The following is a 27,231-nucleotide window of genomic DNA, read 5'->3' as shown; positions in this document are numbered from 1 at the left end:
AAAAAAGGGCATAAGCTTTGGGAAGAACCGTCATGGTCACAGTCCTACCAGGAGTCCCTTAAATGCCCCTTAAACTTTTACACCTCTTCTCACTAAATATTCTCAGTTACGACTCGCACAAAAGAAATATTTTTGGAAGAAATTTATTGGCACAGTTCTAGCAGCAATGTGTCCCTGTTTATTTCCGACATTGGTCTCATAACATTGCGGTAAAATTCCTTTCATGCAACAGTAACCTTTAACAAACACAAAAACTGTAAGTTTTGACACTTTGAGCTCAGTTGAAATGATTGTCAGCGCAACAGCGTAAAGTGCATCTGCACAAAACACACAGGTATCAATACTTATGTTGCTTTTTTGCTGCTTTTTGACTACATTCTCAATGACCTACTTTGACAAAGTGTGACTATTACTAGAATATTGCATGATATGGCCTTAAATTGAATTCAATTTAAAGTAGAAATATATATTAATAGGCTTTAAATGCAAACACAGCTGTACTCAGTGCTCAGTGTTGTTACAAATGCTAATTATGATGCTGGGGGAAGATGCCACGTAAGTAAAATACTGCACTTGTCTGCCTTTTTACAGATAAATATGTTAAATACATTCTGCTGAAGATTTACCGCCACTGACTTAAAAAGACAAACGCTAGCCAGATCGACCCGCTCTCTGCGTCAGTAGAAAGCCGGGTTCGTGTGCTCGATGACGCAGCGGCGGCAGTGGCGCCGGACGAAGCGCAGAGCTTCTGGCGACACCTCGCAGTCCTGAACGTTGAGAAGCTGCAGCTCGCAGCAGTTAGCCGCCAGAGCTTTCAGCCCTCTGCCCGTCACGCTCTCGCAGGCCCGCAGGCTCACCCGCCTCAGGCCTTGGCAGTACATGGCCAGCTGCTCCAGCCCGCTGTCCGACACCAGTGGGCATTTCCCCACGTCCAGAGATTTCAGTTTGGGGCAACTCCTGGCCAGGTGGCCCAGACCGTGATCCGTCAGCCCCTCGCAGCCCCTTGCGTTCAGGTAGCGCAGTCTGGGGCAGTAGCGGGCCACGTAGCGGACGCCCACATCCGTGATTCGGGTGCAGTGGGCTACGCTCAGGTAGCGCAGGCAGCCCTCCAGGCGGGCCACCTCACGCAGGCCGAAATCCCCCACCAGGCGGCAGTCACTGAGACTCAGCTCCCGTATGGACGGGCAGTGGAGAGCGAGGTGGCGCAGGGCTTCGTCTGTCAGCCTGCTGCAGCGGCGCAGATACAGGTGAGTGAGGCGAGGGCAGTGCGAGGCGATAGTTCGTAAACCCTCGTCCTCGAGCGAAAAGCAATCGGTCATGTCCAGGAAGTGGATGGAGATCTGCTGGCCATGCATGGGGGACAGCTGGAGTGAGGCCTCCTGGGTAAGGCTGATGCAGGTCACCTTGGAGCAACCTGGTCAGAAAAACAAAAAAAACTCAAGTGAGATAGACTGCAAGTTATCATTTTCAGCTAAGATGATTCTTAATACAGAACATGCCTGGGCATGAACTATACACCACCGCATTAAATGTCTGAGGGAGTTCCACAGGGATCTACTTTGAACACTAGTTTATTTTGTAATTTCAAAAATGACTTCTAACTGGGACATATTTTAAATAAAGAGATAAAACTTGATGAAACAAAGATTTAGAGACTTGTAAAAAATATTAAATGAATAAAAAAATAATTGAATACAGAATTACAAAGTAAAACTAATCAAATTAATCTTTAAAAATGCAGTAATCTGCTGATGACAGTCATTTTTAGCTCAGAAAATGATTTGAGCGAACCATAGAAGTTTTGAAGTCTGCTTAGTGGCCAACAGTGGGATTGCACAGTAAATGAATGTACATTGGCACGTTTTCATTTCTGTAGAAATTAGTCTGAAAAACTCAAAATGCCCATAATGAGGAAATACTAAGGTGTGATTACTTTTTCCCTATGCAATGTGTACTTGCTTTACGATTTTGATGTTGGCAAAATGTTATGTTTATTGTTTGTTTCATACCTGGTGTCTATATGAGGTTTTTATGAAGTAAAGCGCTTGCAGCCTTGCTGCTGAAATGTGCTACACAAATAAACTTGACCTGACTCTTTTTTTGTAAATTGTGGTTTAATTAATTAGATTTAATTGCTACTTCTTTTTCAAACCAGTTTTCTTAGTGCATGCTAGCGTTACTATGCATGCATTTGCTTTCATTTTCTCTGGCTTTCCACTGCAGCTCTCCTCAAGCACACAGACTCAGTGATGATACAGTGGAAGGAACCCAAACTTTGATGCTGATTTTATTTCAAAGTCTCGTCTATGGCTCTATTCATCCAGAAAGCATGAGTGGGAAACTTGAAAAAGACTTAATTCTTTGAAGATGCCCACTTGATCCACCACAGAATAAATTAAACTGATGCTTGGAAGTTATTTTTGAACAGAATGGGTCTGCGGGTTTTGTCTTGGATCACTTAACATTCAAACTGAGTCAGGAGGGAATCTCATAAAGGCTGCTGAGGATAGAGGGAATCATCACAGCAACCAAAATTATGAGACAGGGCTTTATTTTACAGGTTTGCCACATGGGGGCGCCAGAGAGTTTGGTATGTTTTGTTATATTTCAACAGAGAAGTTTAATATTCAGTCAGAAGTGGAATATATCATCAGCTTGAGTATTTAAAATGATTCTGATTGTTTTTCTTCCAATCAAACTCACTCAGTGTGAAAGTATTTGCTTGCATTGTGCTAGTTTAGTGGTGCAATGACGTTCCAACTCGACGTTATTTGTGTCACTTCCTTAATGAAAGCAGCAGACTCATTGCTCATGTTGAAGAAGCCTCTGCTTTCAGTTAAAGAAAGCCTTTCTTCTCCCAGAGGGGGACTGAAGGTTGGCAGAGCTGCTCCTGTACCTCTAATGCTTTTACCAGCTTTACAAGAAATAACTGAAAACCAGAGACTGGAGATAAATCCACACATGTGTACAGCATAAGGAAGCAGCCACTTCTTAATTTAACCTGAATGGAATGGCTGGGGCTCCAGGCCAATTCGCTCCTTCACTAAATTGTGCTCCCATTTTGACCCACTTGTTGCCAGTTTGGCTCCTCTGACTTCCGTTTCAAACCAGTAAACAAATCAGTTCATACCTATTCCCTTAGCTGATGCATATCATTTGGTTTATGTTTGTAGATGAGAATTTTCATGAATTATGGAGGAGCAAAGTCATAAAATTGTGCAAATGTCATGAATAACTGAATTTACTTATGTTGAGTTTTGCAGACTTGGCACCGCACAACGTCTTCAGTCATTTTTAGCCAGGTGATAGTTTGGAAACGCTTATAGAAGCCTATTTTAATAGTTAAAAATATACCAAATATACCTTTATGTGCATTGATACACACATTAGAAACAGTTTTAGCATGACCAGAGAAACTAACATCTACAGTCTTCCTTATCTCAGCTAATCAATGCCACAGAAAATAAAAGCCACACCTGGATTGGTTGCTTTGCAAACACCACCCAATAGCATGTCCAGCAGCACTGCGCATTGGTATTTCACCTTATTTAGCTAATTAAATTTTTTGTTAATACTTTGGATATGCTCTACGATAAAATCCATGAACAGGTGAATCCACAAATATTAATCCAGATGAAAGTCCAGTGTAATTGATGAATGAGGCAATGCCTGCAAGGTAGTTGAGAGTCAAGTCGAGCTGTGGTCTTTCATATGTGATCTTTCGTATATTCTGCAGAATATATCAAGCATACCCTAAGAATTCGAGCAGCGCCTTTAAGTTACAAACATCTGCTGTTTGGTTCTATTGTCTTTTGTGTTTGTCTTCTTACCTGAGAGGTCCAGGTGTTCCAGGTTGGGGCAGCGGGACACCACCTCAAACACTGCATCATTTGAGATGTTATAGCACCCAGCGACCTCCAGGTGTCGCAGCTCCGGACAGCACTGGGCCAGGATGTGCAGGCCGCGGTCGGTGAGCCTCTTGCAGCCATTGACCACCACTGTTTCCAAAGTCAGGCACACATTGGGGGTGTCCTGGCACAGCCTGTGGGTCAGGACTCGGATGGCGCGGTCGGCATGCAGCAGCTCTCCCGTGAGCCGGATGGTGCTCCACAGCCGGGGATCCCATGCCAGGTTGTACCAGCGGCGGCACACGCGAGCGCATCGACAGAGCTGGTTGGTTGGCAGGTGGGAGAAGATCTGAAGGAGGGTGTGGTCGGGGAGCAGGTTGATAGGGGCATAGTGGTGGGATTTGGACTGTCTAGAGCGGGAGTGGACGCCAGGCTGAGGGTGGATCACGGCCACCGTCTCAGTATGGGCGGAAGAAGAGGATGAAGAGTTTGTTTCGTTGCCATTACTTGAAAGGGCGGGTGAGGAGAGGGAGGAGGACTTGGACGGTAAGATCAGACCTGGGCTGGGGGTGCTCAGTGTTCTGGTGCTCGTCTCCAAACCTGAGAAGAAGAAAAACAGAAGAATATGAATAATAGTAAATATGTAAAGTTACTACCTGCTGTACAAATCTTTAGATTTTAAAGTCTTAGCCTATTTTTTCATTTGGATTTAGCTCTGGCTATGTTGACATCCCAGCCCCTAACACGTTTTTCTCTACAATTGTTCTGTGTTTGCTCTGCTGATCTTTTCCTGCAACTAACTGATGTAAATCTGTGATTCTCCTCAACAATGAACACTAAGCCCAATATGGCTGATTATTATCTTTATATCAAAAGGCTTTAAACATGATACATCATGAGAATAATCACTACAGCAAAACCTATTTGATTAATAGTTATAAGTGACTATTAAACAGCTTCAAGATTTACTATTGTGACCAAATTGACTTTGTAGAGTATTGATGAATTTCTGAAATCAATGGCCATGTTGTCTGTTTTTGATGTGTTGATTTGCACACGTGAGTTTTCACACCACCTGATAAAAGAGTCAATGAGTGGACAATGGCTGCTCTCATTGCCTCAGAGAAAACTGACAATTACTGAGTCATCCGCATACTTTATGACGAAGCAATCTTTGAAAGCACTCTGACACATACTGGTATATTTGATGAACAACAGGGCTGAGCGTACACACCCTTAGGTTGAGTCAGTTCAATAAGATACATTGTCAATAAAACAGTACAAGGAAACATATTAACCTTAATACCCCAAGGTCTGCCTGGAAACCACACCCAAGTATTTTTGATTGGCTAATTTTATTTTTTTTTAAAATCTCATTTAAGTACATGTCACACAGACTGAAAACACAAAAGAAAATGTTTTGCATACTGCTGTATTGTCATGAAGCATACTGTACCTTTTAATATTTTAAATATTCAAACAGATGAGTGAAACAACATTTTATTTACTGTTGTTTTTCTTTCCTATGTCAACACCTTAACTGGGGCAAGTTAATCCTGTAGTAGATTAGGTGTTGTTTCTCTGGGTTCTCTTGGATGAGTCAGCGGTGTGTAATTTTGGTAGCTCCTGATAAGGTCCACCTCTGTTCAAAGCAGGTCCTGTTTAAGTGATTTGTTGAAGGATTGAACAACATTCTTGAAGAACCTTTCCATTAGAGCCACAGTTTCTTTTTACACCATCAGCATTGTTTTCTTTGACTAAACCAACTTCATCCAAGCCACAGATGACATCACACCAGCGTAGTAATAAATAGTGATCAATAGTCAAGAATTTTTATGGACTTAAAAGGAGAGAGAAATTAATATACCTTGGAAATATATTGAAAATATGACCGCCAACAAGAAGTTAGTAAAGAATAAGAAGTTTTTAAAGAATAAATTATTTATTCAATGTTTCTGTGTTTGAAGTGACAAACGTTCATAGTGATGATTAGAAGAGAAGGTCACACCAGAATCACTTATCTTAAATGTAATACAGTTTCTGTGGATCTCATTGTCATGTTTTGGGACGTTTGAAGGAAAAAGCAAATCAAATTATACTCCAGGCGTTTGCTGAAGCACTGGCAGGGCCTCTCCATCAGATAAGCTGAGTGGTTTCAAAGTATCAGAAGCGTTTGCTGCTGCAGCTGCCAAAGTGCAGTCAGCCTTGTGTATAGGCCGAGGTCTTCCCAGTCTGAAATATTATGCGCTGATTGTGCATAGATGCAGCAGCTATGAGCAATCGTTAGATCCCGTCACTGTGGCATGAGACGACAAAATCCTTCCTTTGCCAAAACCTCCGACCTGATCGCCCAGATTCTTCTCTATTAAGCCGAGACGCTGTGTAAACTCCTCTTATGCGTCCTGATATTCATCATTTATACTTCAACCTTCACTCTACGAGCGTTTTGGCAAAAATAATGAGGTGATTAATCTTCTTGTATGAGCTATTGAGGTTATACTGGGATTTTTTTCCCCCAGAAACCCATCCTCAGAAAGGATTTACAGAGTGTTAGAACTGCTAAGGTTTTTATAACAACACTGAAAAAATGAAACTGTGGAGCAATATTATTGGAAAAATTACTTTGACGCAAGAGAAAACCGAGCTACTTCCAAACAAATGTCAGAAAAACTTTCTGATTCATGAAGAAATCACCTCAGTTTTCAGCTCCTGGTATTCTAAAACCCAGATGTTATACATTTTCAGTCTGTTAATGTAACTATTGCCTCCAAATAGCTATTGGATAGAGTACCTTTATGCTGCAAAACTATTAACCTGTTACATAATTCAAAATCACTAGAAATTTCTTCACAGAGAGGGCAATCAAAATGCTGCCACTCTTGTAAAACTCACCAAAAAGGTCTTTCCTGCAATTGTTTGCATCTGCAAGTCAATTATGTTGCCACATACCAAAAGTCACACAATGCCACAGTCCTCCCTCATGTACAGTCCTCTTTGGCTGCATCTGGATGCAGTTTCGGGACAGAAAATTACACCTTACTAGAATGATGCTTCCACCAGAAACACAGAAGCTTGCATAAAGTATTCACAGCCTTTATGCAGGGCATGTACTTTTACTGCATGCAAATTTTTTTTTTAATAATTAGATCTTATTATATTGTCATTTCATCATCAAAAACATACTTGGAGTTTTGCTTTGATTCTTTCATTCATGTTTGAGAAATCCTTTAATCTCCCGTGGTAACAGCTGGGTGGACCTAGCTCCGCCCTCAAGACGTGTCTGCAGTTTCCAAACGTTTGAGCTTCTGCCTCATAGAGCAGACCTTCCCCATTACTCCTCCACTCAGCTCCTTCAGACTAGCCAGCAGCAATTAGCAAACACCTGGTGGAACTGCTGAGCTCTTTATAGGAGCTACTTCTCAGTGCAAGATGGTAAAAATAATGTTAAACAGTTAAATCAGGAGCTATTTTGTTTTGACTTTCTGAAGGCAGAGTTTCAAAAAGAGCAAGAATTTTCTTAGAGAAAATGGTCCAATTTCAAGGCTTTGAATTACTGTCTAAGTCATATTTGATGTATGTAATATTTTTGTAACCAATGAAGGTTAACATCACAGCTTGATTGTGCTATAAAATGGCACTATGTGCTTGGAAAACACAGTACTGCACCTTTAATGAATGTTCTTGTATTCACCCAAGTGTTCTTGATCTGGTAATAATGTTTGATTATCTGAAACTATTAACTGAGACAAAAAAGTAAATAAAATGGAAGACATCTATCATAGCTAGAACTAAGTTGATAAATGTTCGCCATTGGACCAACAGTCAGCTGTTTACACAGCGGATGTCGACATAAATAACAAATGTGCGCCATCCCGTCCATCACGTGGATCCGTGAGCCGGGTCTGACAGCTGGGCGGTGGCGCCGCCCTCGCAGATCTCTATTCCAGACCGGCGTCTCAGTCGGCCTCCTGGCTCTGGGCTCTGATGACATCCACAGACTCAGGAGCATGTTGTCTGATTCACGACTATGCTAGAAAAAAAACAAAAAACGCCATTCCTCTGCTGACTTGCAACCAAACTCAGGTGAAACAAAGATCGGAAGTTGGAAAATCGCAGCATTTTCATGCATCACATTTCTGCGGGTGGTCTGTTAATGATTAAGTTCAGTTTGCCTGAGGTCATCTAGCTTATTTTGACAAATACATATTTTAAACAATAAATTTCTAAGCTTCATGCAGAAGACTTTAATAGGCTGATGTCATTACAAACAAATCCTCCATTGTGAAGTTCACACAGCTGTTCAAATATATCCTGACAGTAATGGCACTGCAGTTTTTATATGCAGAGTTTCAAAATTTTAATGGCTTCATCTTTTATTACGTCATGTTTGTGAAGACATGAAAAAGAATCACAGGCTGCAGAGAAATAGTCCAGAAATTGGGGGAACGCTGTTAGTTTTTAAGGTTAACAGGCCTATTTTCAATCAACAGTATTAACAGTACATTAAAGCAAAACATCGGATCTAAACAGCCTTTGAGTCATTAGTTCCTGATGGATGAGGTATGGCTCTGCTCAGTTCCAAGCTGAAGTAATGCTGTAGATGCTGTATGCAAAACATCTGCAGCTGCCTAAAGAGTAACTTCCAGTTGGTGTGATTACATGTGTGACTGATCAAAGGGCGGCTTCAGCTTTTTACATTTACAGGGACACTAATCACACCAACCACTCATTCTGAGATACAGATGAGTAAAGTTGGCTTCACTTTTGTGTGGATGCTCTGGGATTCTTAATCTGACTCCAGTTGATGGGACTTTTCAGTGTTTTAGGAACCTTTCCCGGACATTTTACTGACAAAGGTCACTTTAATTGTCAATTTAAGTTTACAGATCCATAAGTGCTACGATAACGAAAAGTAAAACAGCCTGGAAGACAAATTGTCCAAGAGAGGAATTGAATACTGAAACTAAATAAAAACAGGACAAAAAACCTAAGATAAAATGAAAAGGGCTTAAAACCAAGGTAAAGATTCACCTGTGAACTATAAACATACAGCCAGAGCTGAGACGATAATTTTCCTTCCATTTTTGCTTAGCATTACATCATCAATAAAACCCTTCAAAATATAATAAAGTTGCAGTGTTACTGCACTAGTGGACTAGTTATACAAGACAATGTAACCAAAATCTATAAAAAAAAATCCAAACACTTATGGCTTACGTAGGTGTGGATACAAAATCCTAAAAACATTTTCTGATTTCTAGTCTTGACAAAAAGGAAAACGGATCACGAAGAAACGGCAGAAAATTAAACATTCACTCCAAATTCTCAGCATCGAAGGTTAAGCTTTCAGTTGCTGCAACAAAAAAAAAGTCTTTGAATGAGCTAACCACGAGTGTCGTGTTTTATATCTGTGTATCGTTATCCCAACAAATACCACGCAGCTGTTGAACTCTTTTTTGAAGGCGCTGCAAGTGCAGCTGGTGGACGACTCAGCTTGGTTTCGGAAATCAGGGGAGAACAGTGGAACATCTGGTCTTTACCCTGGATGAAGAACAACTGAGCTCTGGTGAAGTGAAAGAAAATCTCATGCGTTCTGAATGCACACATAGCCACAGCAAGGCATACTTGGCTGAAACCGTTCGCCGCTAATGTGCGATCTGTGCCGATGCATGGCAGTGCTGCACCAGGATCTCATTAACATTAACTTAGCCTTGGTTCTGAGGCACATCTGGATGGCGCTTTCATACTAGGAGTTTAATGTAAATCAATCAGTGGAGTCACTAAAGAGCCAAGAGGCCTCAGATGTACGGAGCGATGTGGTTTTAATGATAAAAACCCAAATAATAAAAAAAAGAGAAAAGAATAAAAGAGCAGGTTTAAGGCATGGGACTTCTAAAGAGAAAACTGGGCAAAAGAGAAGATAAATTGGAAAAAAAGAACCTGCAGACTTTACCAGAGATGGAGACAAGTGCAACGGAACGGTCAGTCCAGACTTTGGTCATAAACCAGAGCCAGGGGGATTCTACGCAGAATCTTTCAGCACGTCGAGGCCCTGCTAAGACCCTGTCTGGTGCTCCAAGGATTATTACTGCTGCATCTGGCAGAATGGACCTATCTATTACCTCTGTGCCATTAGCTCTGAGACATGTTACTGCTCTGCAAGGTTCCTTAGGGCCCTTGAGGCCAGGAATGTAAAGGAATCAGGTGGATCCTCCAAAACACAAACCCTAATTTTCAGAAAACAGAAAACTGCAGGTGTTGGATTTAACTAAACCAAACACAAATGATTTATCAGCACTGGATGGTTACATGCTCCAGTTTTATTTCAAACCAAACATCTGAGGAAAAAAACCTGCTGGGATGAAAAACATCTGGGTCTGTCTCGGGTTTAATTGAATACATGGAAGTTGATATTAGCGTACAGTGTGGCGGCTTGGCTATCAGCACTACAGGAAGCGCAGACGCTACTGAACGACCTGGAAAACAATGGGACCTGCTAGTTCCTTCACAATGTGCACACTTGGGCAGGAAACAGACCTCTTCTCACTGAGAAAGCCTCCCTGTTGTGCTTTTACTTAAAGGCAGCAGCGTTTCTCACAGTCTCAAGATACTGCGCTAAAGCAGATTTGCAGAAACCACAAAGTTTTTTTTTTCCACAGTGCAACTTGTTTCCAACTTGAGCTCTTTAAAACTCTCTATACTCAGATTTCACCTCTTTTCATAAATCCATTTTTGTGTTGTCTGTCCACCCCACATTTCCAGCACACATATGGAAGAAGCAAGTAATTTGGCATCAATCAAAAAGAAGAAAAAAAGGAGCAGGCTTTTTGGGAAATTATGTCATTCCTAAACGTTTGTTCAAATGGAATGCCAAAGACGAAGGTTGATGAAGTTAGGAGGAGGAGTAAAGATCACAGTGTGCCTTTCTGTACAGTCCATTCATGTCGGTGGAGTTGCGTGACGAGGTTTAGCGCAAGGAGGAAAATCATGTTGAATGATGAAAGATGGAAATGTGGCTACACATGGCACCCAGAAGAACTCCTCACCAAGCAGGAATGGAAAAGGAAAACTGGGCCCAAATGCTTGATTTGGTGATGATGAGTAGCAAATGTTGTGATCTTATGTGGTTAAAGCAACAGAAAATGGGGGAAGGGTTCCAACATTTGGGGCTCTAAACTCCTGACAAAAAGGATTCTGTTTAAATGATTATTACGGTCCTCTTTCTAGTTCTATATCTTATCCTGGAACTCTTTTTGGACACATTTGTGTTACTTTGAGTCCTTTTCATTTTGAGCAGCCCTTTATGAAACCTCATGATACTTATGAGCTACGTTACCTATAAATCTGTGGACAGGCTGACCCATTTTACATGGCACAGTCAACTCACTGATCTTGAATGGATAAAGGGAGAGTCTGTCCATTGTGGGAAAGCCTTCAGCAGAACATCCCAAAGATTCTCAACGGCGGGGTAAAGAAAAATAACGTCTGCTGATCCCTGAACTACTGTTTTACGATTTGAGCCCAATGAATCCAAGCATCTTGGAATATCACTGCGTCATCAGCAAAGAAATAATTTATTGATGGAATAACTTGATCATTCAGTATATTCAGGTAGTCAGTTGACCTCATAGTGTTGCTAAACATTGACATGAGCAACTGCAGCAACCACAGATCCTTGCACTTCCCCCACAGGTTGCTACGGTAGACAATAGGCACGTTGGGTGGATCATTTCGTCTGTCTCCCCTCTTACCCCTATACCCTGATTTAAGAAGATAAATCTGGATTCATCAGCCCACATGAGCTTCTTGCATTACTCTAGTCCAATCTTTCATTTACAAATTGTAGCCTTTCTCGCTTAGCTTCACTGAAAGTGAGTAAGGGCAAATCAAAGTTGAGGTGTGGAATTCAAAAAAGTGCAAGGAATATTTAAAAAAAATAAGATTTTGGAGTTAGAACAGGACAATTTCTTCTCGAAAATGTATGCTTGAATTTATGGAACAAAAATTTCCCAATACAACTGGGATTAATATGTCATCAGGCATTCTTGCATTAGTTTCTTGTGGAGTGCTTCAGATGGTCGGACTTAATAAACAGCAATAAAACCCAGGTCTATATCATCTTCTAGATAATAGGGGTTATGTTTATTTGACTGCATGGCCCTGAAGTTATATCTGCATTGTGATGGTTTGTATTCTAATAGTATTATGAGTGGTGTATCTAATTGGATCCTTTCCTTGTGAAACAACAATCCTCTATTGTAATAATATTCATCTGTCTGTCTGTGTTTATTCTTTAATCTGTCACCATGCAAAACAGAAAGCCATCCAAGACTCCCTGTGGAATTATAAAAACTGCTTCTCATTTTTGTACCGTTGCCGATTCAACCACAGCGGACACATCCAAGATTACGTAATGACGCACACCACAAAATGAGACGAAGAGAGTCTAATGTGTTGGTTCAGCTGGTCCATAGCTGTGGTCATGCTGCCACTTAAACGTCCCAAAGACCCAGGTGGATTACATAAAAAACATAACAACCCAAGCCAGGATCTTACAGGAAGCAAAGCCAGGTGGTGTCACTGCCAAATCCTTTCAAACGTAACTCTTGCAAAAATTCAAACACTCTCAAAACTACAGGGTCCGCATTCTCTTCCTGTCAAAAATAGAGGATGGGAAGACTGAGCAGTAATCAGCGAAGAGTTATGAGACAGAGAGATCTCCTCTCTGTGCTGGTGTATCTCTCCTTCGCCTCCTCCTTTTTCTGGAAATCTCCTTGCAATTGTTTTGCATTTTTTTCACTCTTGTTCTGAGCTTTTCTGCTTCGATTTCCTGGCTGTGGCAGGCCGAAAAAAAAAAGGAGGAGGAGTGAGGACAGCTGATGGAGAAAACGTGAGGAAAGCAGCACTGAATGTTTTTCTCTTCTGTGTTCTTTACATGGACAAGTCCCAGAAGCAAAACCTTTACACTTTACACTTCCAATGAAACTTGCTATAAATTCACGAGACAGCTTCAGCTACTGGTCGATTCAAAATGCTCTGAAGTGGGGAAAAAAAAAATAGCCATTTCTAATGAAAAAATTAGAAATGGCGATGTTACGGCCCCTGGCCTCTTGAGGCTGTGCAGGCTCTTTGTTTTTTTCTATTATGCAGGATCAGCTGTGCGGGCACAACTTTCTGATTGGCTGCCTAGAGGCTGCAGGAGAGCAGCCACCTCATTGGAGCAGCAAAGCCAATCAGACGTTGGTGAGACCCACCTGCACCATATAAAAGATGTCTGAGTTCATTCCTCCAGTGGGGCAGCTAGCAGGAAGAGGTTGTGTACAGCTGACCCCCACCTTCTGTGTTTGGTGACTGATTTTGGACAGTTTGAACAATTTTGTTCTCGCTTATTTTGCTAAGTGGTGAATCTGCTTTAGATAAATCTTGAACAAGCTAGAGGCTTGTGTTTGGGAGGTTTTGGTGCTCCTTTTTGTCTTTTCTTTTTGGTTGTTTTGAGTTACTTTAGACTGATGTGTTTGAACATCTTATTTAATTTGCACTCAGTGATTTCTGCATTTGTTGGTCCTTTACTTTTGTTTAATTGGGTTAAGTTGTATTGTGTTTAGGTTCTGTGAAAACCTTCTTTTTGCAATAAATCATTTTTTTATTCCACTTTTTCTCTGGACACATTTTTATGTTACCGTCCCTGAACCCCTAGACCTTGGGGGGCGTAACAGGAGAATAAAAAAATTCAAAGCAACTCAAGTTAGTATTTGCTCCGTAAGGTGAGAAGTTCAAACATCCAAAGAAACAGATGCATCCACATTTAAACAAACTTCTCTGTTTGGATGCAAACATAACAGAGCTCCGGTGTAGCAACAGAGCAACTCCAACCCAAATCGTCTCTCTCCAGTAAAAAAAATGTCCCAGTGGCAATGACACACACGCAAACATCTCTCTGTAAGGAGTATTTTAGCCTTGGCGCAGCAAAAGTCAACAGTGAAACACTATATATCTGGCTGAGCAAACACGAGTAAACAGTTCGTCAGTACTCGAGGTTAGTTTATGGGTAAAGTGTGACGGATTTGTTGCTCCTGGAAGGTTGGAGAAATTGAACATGTTGTAAGAAGGGAGTTTTCATAGCAGAGCTGTTTAGACTTCATTTCTGACCTTTACACTGCCTTCAACACATCACTGTGGGAGTGTTAGGATACTTTATTTTCATACATATTTCACACTGAGGCATGAGCCTGTCACTTATTATTATTTATGTGAATCTACGTTATTTTAACAGATGAGAAAAATCACGCTGATGATGTGGAACTGTAATAGAAATGTCAAGGGATTCTGGTTTATTACCATATTTGATGATTTGTAGTGCTTGACAGTGGACCTTTAATAATTAAACACTATAATCTTTCTTGGAGTTATTTGGATCCCTCTCACCGAACCTGTATTTTCCTATCAAGGCGTTACTTCGATTATGTATGCTTAAGGAGGGAAGTTGGTGCCAAAATCAGAGCATATTGTTTACGCTGCAAAATTTTACTTTTTTTTTTTTTTACCATTCACTGGTGTTTATGTTTTGGGTTTGTGTTTTCATCGTTTGTGGGTTTATAATTGTAATAAGGGTCTTGCCACATTTAATTGTTACTCTCATTAGAGTTTTGCCATTGGAGTTCACTGCTTTGTGTTTTCTTAGTTTATTCTTATTTTCTATTCTTTGTGCATTTAGACTTAGTTCTCATAGGTCAGTGTTGTTCTTTTCCTCTAGCTTATAGTTTGAGTCTCAGTTGACCTCCCTTGTGTTAATTAGTCGCTCTTGCTCAGTTCCCAGCTTTTTGGGGCATAAAAATTTATGTTTTATTTTAGTGAACGGTGAGAGTTTTTGAGCAGTTTTCACAATTAGTACTTTACTGGTGAGCTTGGAATGGTCTGGCGACCCGTTAATTGCTGGGATAGGCCTTCCCTGAAGCCCAAAAAAGAATAAAACAGTTATAGAAACTGAATGCATGGTTGGACTTTATGGACGCTGAGGTGATTGAGGTATGCTGACTCCCCGTTGCTCCCAGACTCAAAAAAGGTGACAGACAAGTAACGTGACTCACGACAGACGAATACTGAGCATGACTTGTTGGCATAATGATAATATTTCACAAAGTATATTTAATTATTTTAGAATGAGCTTATATGGGACCAAATTAGAGACTTCAAAGCAAATGCTATTAATGATGTTCATATACATCTGACCTTGTTTACATCTTATTAAAAATTCATAAAATACACAATAAATTTAAACCTGTGCATTCAAATACTCTTTAAAAATTAATCAAAGTTATTTGTTGTATTATTGATTCACCTGGACCAAAAAAAACAAAGACAAAATAAGCTCAATGGACGAGCGTATGTAAACATCTGACCTCTACTCCATATAAATCTGAGCAGACTCGTATGGCTCGGTTGTGGCTTTAGGGAAGCTTTACCGTGTCGCCGTTATCAGTGCTTCTTTGGTCCTTGACTCCAGAGAGGAAGTCGGCCTGTTCATTGTTCCCTCTGCTTCCCACCTTCCTGGTGCCACTATAAACGGTTGAAGAAACTGACCTCAAACTTCTCCTCTGAGGTGCCCAACACCCACACCGGGTCTGTGTTACATCAGTGTTTTAAAATTTAAACAAAATCTGCCTAGAAATGTCAAACTACACAACATCCTGTTGGGCTCCCACTTTATCTGGGCCGCATTCCTCAGGTACCCTGACTTGGACAAATCCCGGAGGCCCAGATAGGGTCTAAATGTAACCCCTGCTGAGAAATACTCAAGTTCATCCCAAAGGAAGGATTTACTGTCCAGGACTGTGCCTGTTGAGTCTGCAGCTAATAGGAAGCTAAACTAGGTCATGCTACCTCAAAATTGCCTAAATAATAACTGAAAGCAGAAATGCGCAGCTCCCTGCCTGACTCGGTTTATTTTCAACAGAAGAGTGAGTCCAACTTCCTCATGCCGATTTTCTGGGAATGCGTGCAGGATTGGCGAAAGACAACAGGCAGTGCCCTGGTTCTCATTAGCTGACTGATATTAATGCAGGCCAATAACTTAGCACTGTGGTTTTTGTTGAGTCTTAAAGAAAGTCTTTCCTTCAAATTATTGTCATGGAATAGATTATTTTTAACAGAAAAATGAAAGCTGATGCTCTCTCTAACAGCGTCTGGTTAGAATCCTAGACACAGTGGCTACTAAAACTATATCCTCTAAAGGCAAAGAAAATTACTAATATATTGAAGAAGGTAAAATTGAATTTGAACTTCTAGGATTACTTGTGGCTGTACGCTGTTAATATCAGACTGCTATTTCACTCGGTAATTAAATAAACTTCACAAAACAGACACCGCAAGTCCAAGTCTCTGCTTCCCCGCACCACACAGAATCATAATATACTCAAAATGTCAATGAATATCTGGTAGAGAATGAATATCCAATAGAGCTGCAACGCTGTTCCAAGGAACAAACTTGAGATTTAAAAAATGGCAGTTTGTTGGCGAACAGACACAAACTGGTGTAGTATTTTGGTAGTGATAATTTTGAGCTTAAACAGCATGGTGTCAAAGTAAGAAAACAAAAACTAGAATTAAAATCTAAGAAAAGTATACCCTGGACAAATGCCAGTACAAAAACAAACTGTGTTGAAACTCATCACTGAGGATGTTTCATTCTCAGCCACATGCTCCACTTTACAATTCTGATTGTGTCCCTCTTTCTTTCTTTTTCTTGTTAGCAACAAATATTTTATCTCAACTGGAGTTTCTGCAGGAAAGTATATAGCTTCAACAAGGATTTAGTTATAAAAATCTGTTGTCACGACCTGATAGCGTCACCGAAAACATGCAAAGCTTTGTGACTTTTACTAAAGATACATGTGACTTGAAGTGCTATGCGGAAGCTAACATGTTTGATATGACTTGTTGATCAGATGTGGAAAAAATAAAAAATAAATAAATAAACTTCTTCATAAAATTGACCCTTTGAATATTGTAATTTATTTTAGCTGTCTAACAGCTTAGAGCAGCAGCTGGGTGAAGGGAGACCTACCTATTTATGAAATTTTCTGTAAAACGTAGCTCTTAATTAAAAGCGGAAAATTCACAAATTCACTGATTTTTTTGTACAGCATATCTAAAATATTCAAAATGAAATGCCGGGGCTCAACACGATTTGACACGCTTTTGGCTGATGTTTGCAAAGCAGCCAATCCAGAAGCAGCATTTAGTTTCTTGCCATTCGCCCAAGAACAGAGATACAGAAGACTGTAGATGTCAGCTTCTGTAATAGTGCTAAGAAGGTTTCCACTGTGTGTAATAACACATATTTGGAAATATTTAGTGAGTGAACTATTAAAATAGACATGTTTTTAGAGGGGGGTCTCAAATATTTGTGGATGTTAACTGTTCAAGGACAGCTGTTACCCCCAACCCCCACGAATACCAGGGTGCCACTCTACACATACACAGATGACTGATGGCTTGCATGCAATGGGTCAAGGAAGTTCTCTTCTATGTGTTGTACAAGCAGAGAAAAATCTGCACACTCTGTAATGCCAATAAAACATTTTACACTGCAGAAAAAAATTGCAAATGCTTAAAACAGTGTTGTTTATCTTGAATCAGAAACCAATCAATGCCTGCTGGCCGATAAACAAAAACCTGTGGCTGTAGCAGCGCCAACTTGTGCTGGAGAAATTAGAAATGTTTCTCTTTATCGGATTACCGATTTGTTTACTTTAACGGACTACTTTAAAATCACTTGTTGTTTTTGAACGCCTGACATGTGTGGTTCCAGTTCAGTTAAATACAGTGGCAGCAGAAAAAGTCTCACTAAATCGTGATGCTTGATGCTGAGATAAAAAGCAAACCGAATCAGAGCAGCGGTGGCCGTAGTACAGCTCTGGGACGGTATGAATACTCCCAGTGTGCGGTGGGGAAACAGCCCAGACTGCTTCCTGATTAGTTTAGTGGACCACAGGACTGTGTGGGCCAGAGCTGCCTGATCTGCCACTGCAAGCGAGTATCCGTACAGGGGTCTGCAAGGCCTGTGTGCGCTTGTGCCTGTGCACGCATAGTGTGTGCGTGTCTTTCTAAGGAGGGGGGATTTGACTGTGGCTGTGGTGGTTGTAGACCATGTAATTACTCCCACTTAGCATGGAGAAAAAAATAACAATTTCAGTCAAAACACAGTTGAGAATTATGGTTTGGACGCAGTTGTCTACGGTCTGTTACTCACTCAGCCCGTATCTGCACAGGTTGTGCTCAGAGGAGACGTATTCAGGACAATTATACAACTGCCTGGGTTTATTTCCTCAAGCTCCTTTAGGTGGACAGATCCAAATGAGTCAGCGATTCCAGACCAGCTAAACGTGCGGTAATAATCGGATTCTGCTCACTCTGAATCGTAAAGGTTAAACGGGTGAATTAGCCTCTCACATCTAGTATAAAACTAAAGACAATGCATCGTGAGTTTGCCAGGGACTTTCTTCCTCTTCAGTGCTTAACTTCTGCTCCCTGAGAAACACCTAGTATCTTTCTGCCGAGCGACGGTTATAAACACAGGCTCTAGCTGCTATTTGTTTGTGAGTGGGCAGCGCCAAACCACAGGAATATTATGTTCACTATGCCAGAGCAAATTTGAGATTGGTGATGACAATGGCTGACAGCAGCCGGGTGAGTGTGCTCCGTATGTGCATGAGTGAGCAAAACAGGCAATGAGTCACGACTCAGCCGGAAGAAACTGCATGAAGATTTCAATCAGAGCTGATCAGTGACTATGAGTTTTGAAACTTAATGCCTCCTAATGATATGTTTGTTACAAATAAACAGAATTTTTTTCACAGTTTGTCAAGTTAAAACCACAAATGTTTAAGGAAGCTATACAAACAAAGATTATGAGTTATGATCAAAATTTTTACTAGCAAAAATCCCAAAAAATGTTATTCATCCTTGTTTACTTCAGTTCCCCGAATTAAAATTCATCAGTGTAACCTCAGGAGTGCATTAGAAAACATTAACAAACAAACAAAGGATCATGGGATAAAGTCATAACTTTGAGCAGGTGTCATTTTGTCATATAATTGTTCAGAATGAAAATCAATAATATCTTCATAAATGAAAGTTGAAAGTAAGGAGCATTTACAGCAAACATTCCATAATATTTGACACAGCACAGGCGTATCTGTGGTGAAATCAGCCTTTTCAGTTAAGATATCACTTCTCACAAAATGTTTTTATACTCTTGGAATGAATTGGTGACTTTGCCCATCAGCAGTGTGACTTTGACATCACTGCCTTTTTTGGAGCATGGCTGCTTTGTTGAGAGCGTCGGTTTTACCCACAAAAAAGGAAAGTATGAACACCAGAACCCAGGATTCAAACAGGAGCAGAAGATATTTCCTCAGTACATTCTGTTACTCAGCCTGTATCTGCTGATAAGGGCTGAGTATGGTCCCATATTTTGGAACCATACTCTCCAAAATATGGTTAATCAGCAGAACCATATTTTGGAGAGACGCAGGGCATAACTTTTTACTGCGAGAGTAAAAATAAGGGATCAAATGTATGGTTAAAAAATTGTAAATCACCCTGAACACACCGTACCTTTTGTAAAACACAGTAGTGGTAGCGCCATGCTTTGAGGAAGCTGTTCACAAATATGCACCACAGCAACTACAAAAAACCCTGAATTTTGTGGTTGCAAGACCTGCAAAAGATTAAGGGGTTTTAATACTTTTCCAACGCAATCTGTGGTTTGCCATTTTGTTGGGGTAAGCAAACAGAAAATTATGAAGAGAAAAGAGGAAACCAGAGACCTAACTGAGAGAAGTTTAAGTTCCTCAACCTCATATTTACTCTCTAGACTGTCTTCATCTTTACAACAACAAAGAGAAAACCTCTCCTGCAACCGTGCGTCTCCCTCCCTGCCGGGCAGCACTTTGAGCCTGATACAACCTCAGTTTAGATAAGCATTCTTTCACTATGAGGAGCCAGAACTGTGTGTATTTTTTCCTCCATCTTCTGAAATATTTTCTTGGTTCTGATGGGAGCTGGAACCAGGAAACACACAGGTTTCTGTCCCAAAAAAGGCAGCGCATGAGGAGGAGGAGAGAAGAAGAGGAGGAAAAAGGGAGGGCAGTTTGGTTAATGAGCACCAGATGCCTTACCTTCAGTGGTAGCCACATTCTTCAGAGCCTTAGTTGGTGTGTGATCTGTGCTCGAGCTTATGTCAGAGGAGATGCTTGAGCTCCCTTTACCTGCAGAAATGAAAAACAAATGGACTTTAGCTTGACAGCTGAGAAGACAAGTTGACTTTCTCAGATTTATGCATCACTAATCTTAGGAAATCTGTGCCCAACAGTTGCTGAAAATGATTGTTTTTCTGTAAGAAAACAAGCTTTTCAAGTCCATCAGAGATAATTCCTCTTGTATGACAACCTTAGTGAAATTCAAGTGTAAGGAAACGAGAAAAGCCATCAGTCTCTGCTTTTATGACGTTTATGTTGCTTAGTTGAGGATAAATATCTCCTCTTGGCACATGCACAAAGTCTGGGCTGCTCTGTTTAACTAAGCATCCGTTTTTTTTTAGATATTCGGAGGAGGAACTAAGTCCACTGAAACCTCTCCCCAGTCTTCATTTCCACACAGGACGATTGAGGAAACGCTCCAGAGGAAGACAAAAGCATTTAATAAATGATTACAGCTCTTCCACAGCATATTTCTTAGGTCATGGTCTCTTCTCTAAACTGCCACATCAAAGCAGTTTCATTGAGTTTACATGAATTCCTAAGTATTTCAGTATGAGTTATGTTTGTCTTTATAGAAATTTGGTTTAAATGTCTTTGTAATGACTAAAAGTCATGGACAAAGGAATATCACCAAGAAAGAGTGCCTCTGCTGTTGGAGTGGTGGCTGCAAGCTGCTTTTTGCATGCTTGGAAATGTTGCATTTGGCGTTTTGTTCCTTTGTCGGGATATAAAAGCAGCTTTGTGGCCTTCAGTGCGCACAGCAGGCTGGAGAGGTGTTTGCAAGAAGCGATGCCCAAAGAACAGTCACTTCCATAAAATAAACTCTTCCTGAATAAGCAGTCATTTGAAAGGTGCAAAAAATTTTTTAAAAGCATATTACGACTAATACACAAGAAATGAACACAAAAGACACAGCAAACTGTACAAGAAGAACGCAAATGCCTTCATAAGAAACAAACGCCCCCAAGAAAACTTCAGGTTGAAAAAAAATGTAATTTAGTGTTTTGTTTAGCTGTCTTGTTTTTTTTAGTTGGGGGGGCAAAAAAACAAGTTTTGGAAAATGTTCTGCTTGTTTCCTTGTGGATGTTTTGCTGCATACTTGTAACCAGTGTGTAATTAATTGTGGAGATAGACTTGAAAACAGATGTGGACCAAAGCCCTGAAGAATTCTCTTCATATAAATAAGAAGCACAGCTCTTGTGGATTTTGAAGCAGAAATTATACTTCTGTAAAATAATTAATACGGAGGATTTTAAAATGTAAAAGTTTTATGATCAGTTAAGACAAAGATGGAGCCGTTTGGCTACAGTGAGAAGAAGAATGAGGTTTTTCATCATGTACTGTACTAACACTCAAGTATTTTGGTGGCAGTATCATGGTGAGGAGGAGGCCATGCCAGGAATCCCATCAATTAAAAAAAAACATGTGATGCTGCCAAGAGGAAAGGTCAAATATCCAGATAAACCCAGCATGTAAAGCCGCTGTGTGTAACTTTTATAACAAATATTTTGTACATATTTATTGAAACTGTCACTATGTTGTAATAGTATGTTATGAGAGAGGTAATCTGTGAAAAAATCCAGCTCCTCTGCCTTCTCCCAGTGCTAACTAGAAACAACCAATCAAAGCCAGAAGGCGGGTCTTAGTGCTGTCAATCACTCCCATGCGTGCATCTTTCCCACTCTCCTTGCTCTCTGCTATGATATAGTTTCTCCCTGTCATCATAGTTTGTTGTGAATGCTAAGGCTAGTTAGCCTGGCCACCGATGACGGCAGATAAATGGTTTTCCTGTAATAGTATGTTGTTTCTAGATCCTTAGCACATTTAGCAGCATGTTCACAAGGTTGACTGACAGCACTATGACCTCCTGGCTCTGGTTGGTTGTGTTTGGTCGGGAGTGACGCATTTCTTCAGATGGCAATAATAACTCAGGGAAGAGGTGGAGGAGTTTAATCTTATCACGGACTATCTGTCTTATACTGCCACAACATGGTGAAGGTTTTAACAAATATGTAAAAAAAATAAATTATAAAAGTTATGTACTGCAGCTTTAAAACACTTTGGGACTCCTGGACACCACAGCAAAGACTTTTATCTGAAAATGGATCAAACTTGGACCAGAGGTGGACCTTAACAGGAGTAGTTAGCCTAGCAGGATTACTCCAGAAACACTTTGACAACAATCTAAAGCACGGCAGACCTCCCTTGGGGTCACTTAAGGTCAGTGATCATGATTCCAAGAGGTTGGGCAAAAATGGTATGAATCCATATTTAAATCATTTCCAGGGTTAGTGTTAGAATCTTGTGAACCCAATAGAACCAAGAAGAGGTGACAAAGTGACAGAGAAGACAAGTGGTTTGTAAATATGATGAAAAAATCCCCATATATATCTGTAAATAACAATACTGAATTGGTATTCAATTTATAGCTTCTCATTTGAAGTTGAAAATCTAAACTACTTACATCATTTTAACCTGAAGTTAATATTTTGCCCAGCTTACATATCCTTTAAAACATCCCCTAATGTTAAACCGTTACTCTAGTTTTAATAGACAAACAAAAGCTTGCTTTACTCTTAATAGCCTGCAGAAGCTAAGCTAACATTAGCGAGAGATTTGAAACACTTGCCCTACAGCAGTACTTAGTAAGGGTCCATGATAATAAAAACAGTAAATATTGCTATAGTTTTTGTACACCCACTATCATGTAATGCCTCATTTCCTTCAGCTAAATGTATTGTTACCCTCTTATTCCAAAGTGACGAAGAGTGAATCAGCATGAGCTGAGTCTAAATCAGTCTGAGCGAGTCTGGAGGAAGTGGATTTTCCATCTTCTCAATGCGTTTCATCTTTCTTAGTAAGATAAATCTTCCCATCACACAACATCTGGATCTTCATCTAAACTAAACTGAACTTCAATTATTGATTTAAAAAGATGTGTGTTGATTTTACAATCATGTAAAGTTTAGGTTATATCCACTGCACCAGCCAGTTTTTCCTTGATAGGCTCAAGGCTGATCATTGATAGATTAAATAAAAACCTATGATCTATTTATTAAATGCATCAAACTAAAAACCAGCAGCTTGTATTTTGATGTACCTGTATCAGATAAATGTCTACTGAAGAGTATAAACTAATGCTGTTCCCAATGTTAAATGGTGCCTATACAATTTTTCTGATGACGTACTATTAGAATACAATTTCACATTGTCTCCTCAGTTAAACAAGGATCTCAGTTTCATTGTAAATCTATTTATTTGATATTAAACACATACAAAGGTTTGCTTTAATCGCATTTTCTAGCAGAATCCCTTCTGCGGAGCTAAAAGAGCAACTTCAACTCAATTAGAAAAGCCACTAGTGAAGCTTAACATGATAAAATCAAAGGTGGAGAAGGACCACATGTTTTCTTTTTTTTTTTTTAAATCACGAGGTTCAGGCATTTCTCTGCACTTATTGACTTTGGAAGAGAGCTCATTGGAATGTTATTTATACAAACATCACTGCTCTGAGGCCAAAAATAATGCATTTGGCTGTACTGGACAGCGACTTTAATATGCTATGCCCAAAATGCAAGTAAAATGTTATTTATGGTAATAAAGACGACACAGACTGTCCACCTGAGCTGATATTCCAGGATTATTAAAGCCACATGGAAGAGATGTAATCATTTTATGGTCAACAGATGACAGCAAGTTGATAAAAATGAAGTTGAGTCAAGTTCAGTTTGAGTTTGTTACATTTTTGTAGATTAAAAAAAGTTGCATGAATTGGACAGTTTATATATTATTTTTTCTATTTCCAAAGCTGTTTTAATTTATGGATTTAACTTCAAATATTTGATAATTACTTTTTTTGCTCATATTTCGTATCCCAGCTTTAATCATTGATGCTCCACACATCACCACATTTATGATAATAATCAGCTGCAGGAGTCCTCTTATCACAAAACTAATAAACATAAAGATGGCTTTCCATCATTAGTTATTCTGCAAGAGGCCGCATACTTTCAAAGTTTAAGTAAAACTAAAAAAATAAGAAGGCTGAGGAAAGTCTTATTCTGCTTATTTTGTTTTTAAAAGAGTTTAGAGGGAAAGTGAAAGTGGATTAGTCCGTTTGTTGTTAATCAAATGAACTAAACTGATAATCAGCAAATGTGTCAATCTGATCTGGAGGACACAGCTCTGTCTCACCGCAGTGACATAGAGTGAAGACATCGCCAAAGTGACCAAAGTGAAGATATCTGACCATAATTCAATGATTGGAGAAAACCTTTCACAGCTTATTTCAACAAGACCTAATACCAGATGTTACATAGGACTCAGACAGCATGTTATATAACAGATTTTACTTGTTTGAAAGGGTTAAGAGTTCAGTTCCAAAGTGTAGGTGCTTGGGCATAGTGAACACCTCCATATTTGGAGGAAACCACACAAAACACATCAGCACAGAGACTTAAACACAGTGGTGAAGTGGTGCTGATTTGAGCTTATTCTGCCATCACTGAAGCATGTGAGTAAAATACCTACCTGACAGTTACAGTTTGCACAAATTTGAGTCATGGAAGCATTGAAGAAAAGTGGGGAAACTTTCCTCCACAACGATGGGAGAGGCTGATAAAGATACGCTGGAATGCAAAAACTTTGAGATAGCTGTTGCTAAAGGCGGATCTACAAGATCCAAGATCCACAGTTTTGTCTTCTCCAAGTTCGTTTTGCTGCATAGCAACAGTGCTACTAAGTGCCCCACCATGCAGTCCGTAAACCAGGGCTGTCCAAACGTTTTGTCAAAATCATCGGACCAAAAGTACTCATAGGCCAAGAAAAAAAAGAAATTAAATACTGAAATCAAGCAAATAAAGCTGCATGGTATTCATTTTTAGTAGAAAAGGGGTTATTAATTGCATAGATCCAAAACTTAAAAAATATTTTTGCACATTTGCTGAGCCTAAAATACATTTGCTGTATTTAAGGCTCAGTTGAACAAAATTATTCTTAGGTTTAAAAACGGGATTTGTGTCACTTTCTTCCAAAACACCAGCTATATTTGGACAAGTTTAGTAAATTAATTAAAAGCTAATGTGGGTGCAGCAAGATGGGCTTTCCAGTAACAGCCTCTGGATGTGTGTGGTTCTATTAGTTATAAGTTTGATTGAAAAAGAAAAAAAAAAAGACATTTTGTTGTCCTTAACATTTTCCATTGTAATAATAATTTTACCCTGAATAAAAATAAACCTTAACAATTTTGAATCACTCTTGAGGCCAAACTACATGCACAGTGGAAAACAGATTTAATTTTAGAATAATTTTAGAGCCTGCTCACGTTTTTCCCCTATAACATAAAACACTCCAGACCAAATGAGGCGACTATTATCCATGAAATGGCTTCCAAGCCTTAAGATTGGGAAGAAAAATCTCAGAAACTGTTTCTTGTCAAGATAAGATGCCCAAACCACAATATTTTGTCTCCATATCTACCTTCAGTTAACCAGCAAGAGCAGGCTTTTTCCTTTTAAAACAAAAAGGGCCATAAATTACAGCAGTTGTGTTGACAGATGACTATGTTGCCCTGCCAAGGCAGCTAATTATGTGAGGTGATACTGAATTTGAACTCAAGATATCACAACCAAGTGTCTGCAACAGTCAATTGTTTAGTTTCACTTCATAAAGATGAACGCAAACTGATTTTAATTGGGTCAGAAATAGAAATAAGATGAAGAGGAGTTAATTTATTTCGGTAAAGTTGCGCTTATGTTCAACGAGTTTTACATTTAAAAATGAGAAGATATGACCAGCAGATGTCACTCTGTTGTGTTTTTTTTTTGTGTGTGTTTTTTGTTGCATCTAATAAAATAGCCGTTAGAGGTCGAAAAAGACCAAGAAAACTAAGGATGTCTGGAGAGAGAAGAAAAAGCTCCAACTCACCCAACCCTGCGTGGTCTTCTATTTTTAGTTTACTACGGGACAAAACACGCACATAACGGGATTTTCATACCAACTACACCGAGAATTACATATGAAATCAACAGATTCAACATAAAGCGTGATCAGAAGTTATCATCGCTTCACTTACCCTCGCTTCCATACTGTTTTCCATTGTTCGCACCCATTTTAAAGAATACATAATCTACGAGCAGGCACTCGGGTTTATCAGGCTGAACTCCAGAGGAAAACACAAAGGAGGCAGGCTGCTTTAAAGTTGAAGTTTGCTGTTGCCGTTAGATCCGACTTCAAATAGTTAATCCAGATGTTGAACTGAGGACGGCGGAGCATTGCGCAAAAAACTCGAGTCCAGATTTGGTGCGTTTTGCAGCGTTGCAGACTCTAAATCCGAACATCCGCAGACAAAAGTCCCGATACCAGATGAGGTCCAAGGAAAACTTCTTTTTTTTTCTCCTTTTTTTCCTGAGAAGTTCCCCCTTAAATGGTAAGCAGCTGTTTATCAGGATGAGTGGAGAGTCCAGACAGGCTTTGTGAGGACGCACAGATCCCGTCCACTGGTTTGGGATTTAAAGAGACCGCAGACCAAGAAAGGAGAGCTTTTTCTCCTCCACCCCCCACCCCACCCCCTTTTTAGGATTTCCTTAAAATAGGCCAAGAATGCGACCTTAAAATAGTTACAGTTCTATATATTGTATTTACAATTCTGGTTAATAATTTCCACCTACAGATGTGTTTGATAGGAGTAATATGGCTCACCTCTCAGGGTGACAAAAATTAGGGGATGGCACAAGTGTAAGAAAATTGTAAACCTTTAAGTTATTACAGTTTGTGTCCAGTTAAGAGACAGATGTGTAAATGTATTACACATATGTCCTACTTTCATCAACAAAATGCAACAAGATTAGACTAATGAATAATTAGATCTGCAGAAAGGACCTTCAGGGCTTAACCTTCTTCTACAAGTCTAGGTTCAGAAAAAAGGGCAGATGGCAAATATGCAGATCCCTCATATCCTGAACTCAAACTGTTTACCTTCAGTTCAGGGCTACAAATGTATGCATTCAGAATTACATTTTAAATATTGAGAGTAAAGTGTTATGGAGCACAAACGTAGCAAATGGAGCACATTTTGATTGAAACACCATAATCTTGTATGGCAGGTGGTTAATGATACTTTA

The 27,231-nt window shown here is 39.8% G+C and overlaps 1 protein-coding gene across 1 annotated transcript; it reads right to left on the bottom strand.

Moving 5' to 3' along the window:
• Positions 1 to 127: 127 nt before the first annotated feature.
• Positions 128 to 26,626, bottom strand: si:dkey-192l18.9 (F-box/LRR-repeat protein 7). Its single transcript, XM_032552129.1, has 4 exons — positions 26,184 to 26,626; positions 20,030 to 20,119; positions 3,831 to 4,448; positions 128 to 1,414 (listed from the first exon to the last, which is right to left on the bottom strand). The coding sequence occupies exons 1-4, from the start codon at positions 26,218 to 26,220 to the stop codon at positions 678 to 680; spliced, it is 1,482 nt and encodes a 493-aa protein (XP_032408020.1). The 5' UTR covers positions 26,221 to 26,626; the 3' UTR covers positions 128 to 677.
• Positions 26,627 to 27,231: the final 605 nt, after the last annotated feature.

This window comes from Xiphophorus hellerii, chromosome 21, assembly GCF_003331165.1.
Source record: "Xiphophorus hellerii strain 12219 chromosome 21, Xiphophorus_hellerii-4.1, whole genome shotgun sequence".
NCBI lineage: Eukaryota > Metazoa > Chordata > Actinopteri > Cyprinodontiformes > Poeciliidae > Xiphophorus > Xiphophorus hellerii.
Note: the sequence above shows the minus strand (reverse complement) of the source record. Positions and strands in the feature narration are given on the sequence as shown.

What these genes read in the sequence shown, in the direction of transcription:
- si:dkey-192l18.9 (XM_032552129.1), bottom strand. Translation starts at nt 26,220, where the DNA reads ATGGGTGCGAACAATGGAAAACAGTATGGAAGCGAGG. An exon ending in GAATGTGGCTACCACTGAAG is followed by an intron (nt 4,449 to 20,029) that starts GTAAGGCATCTG and finishes TCTTCTTCTCAG; the next exon opens with GTTTGGAGACGAGCACCAGA. An exon ending in GGAACACCTGGACCTCTCAG is followed by an intron (nt 1,415 to 3,830) that starts GTAAGAAGACAA and finishes TTTTCTGACCAG; the next exon opens with GTTGCTCCAAGGTGACCTGC.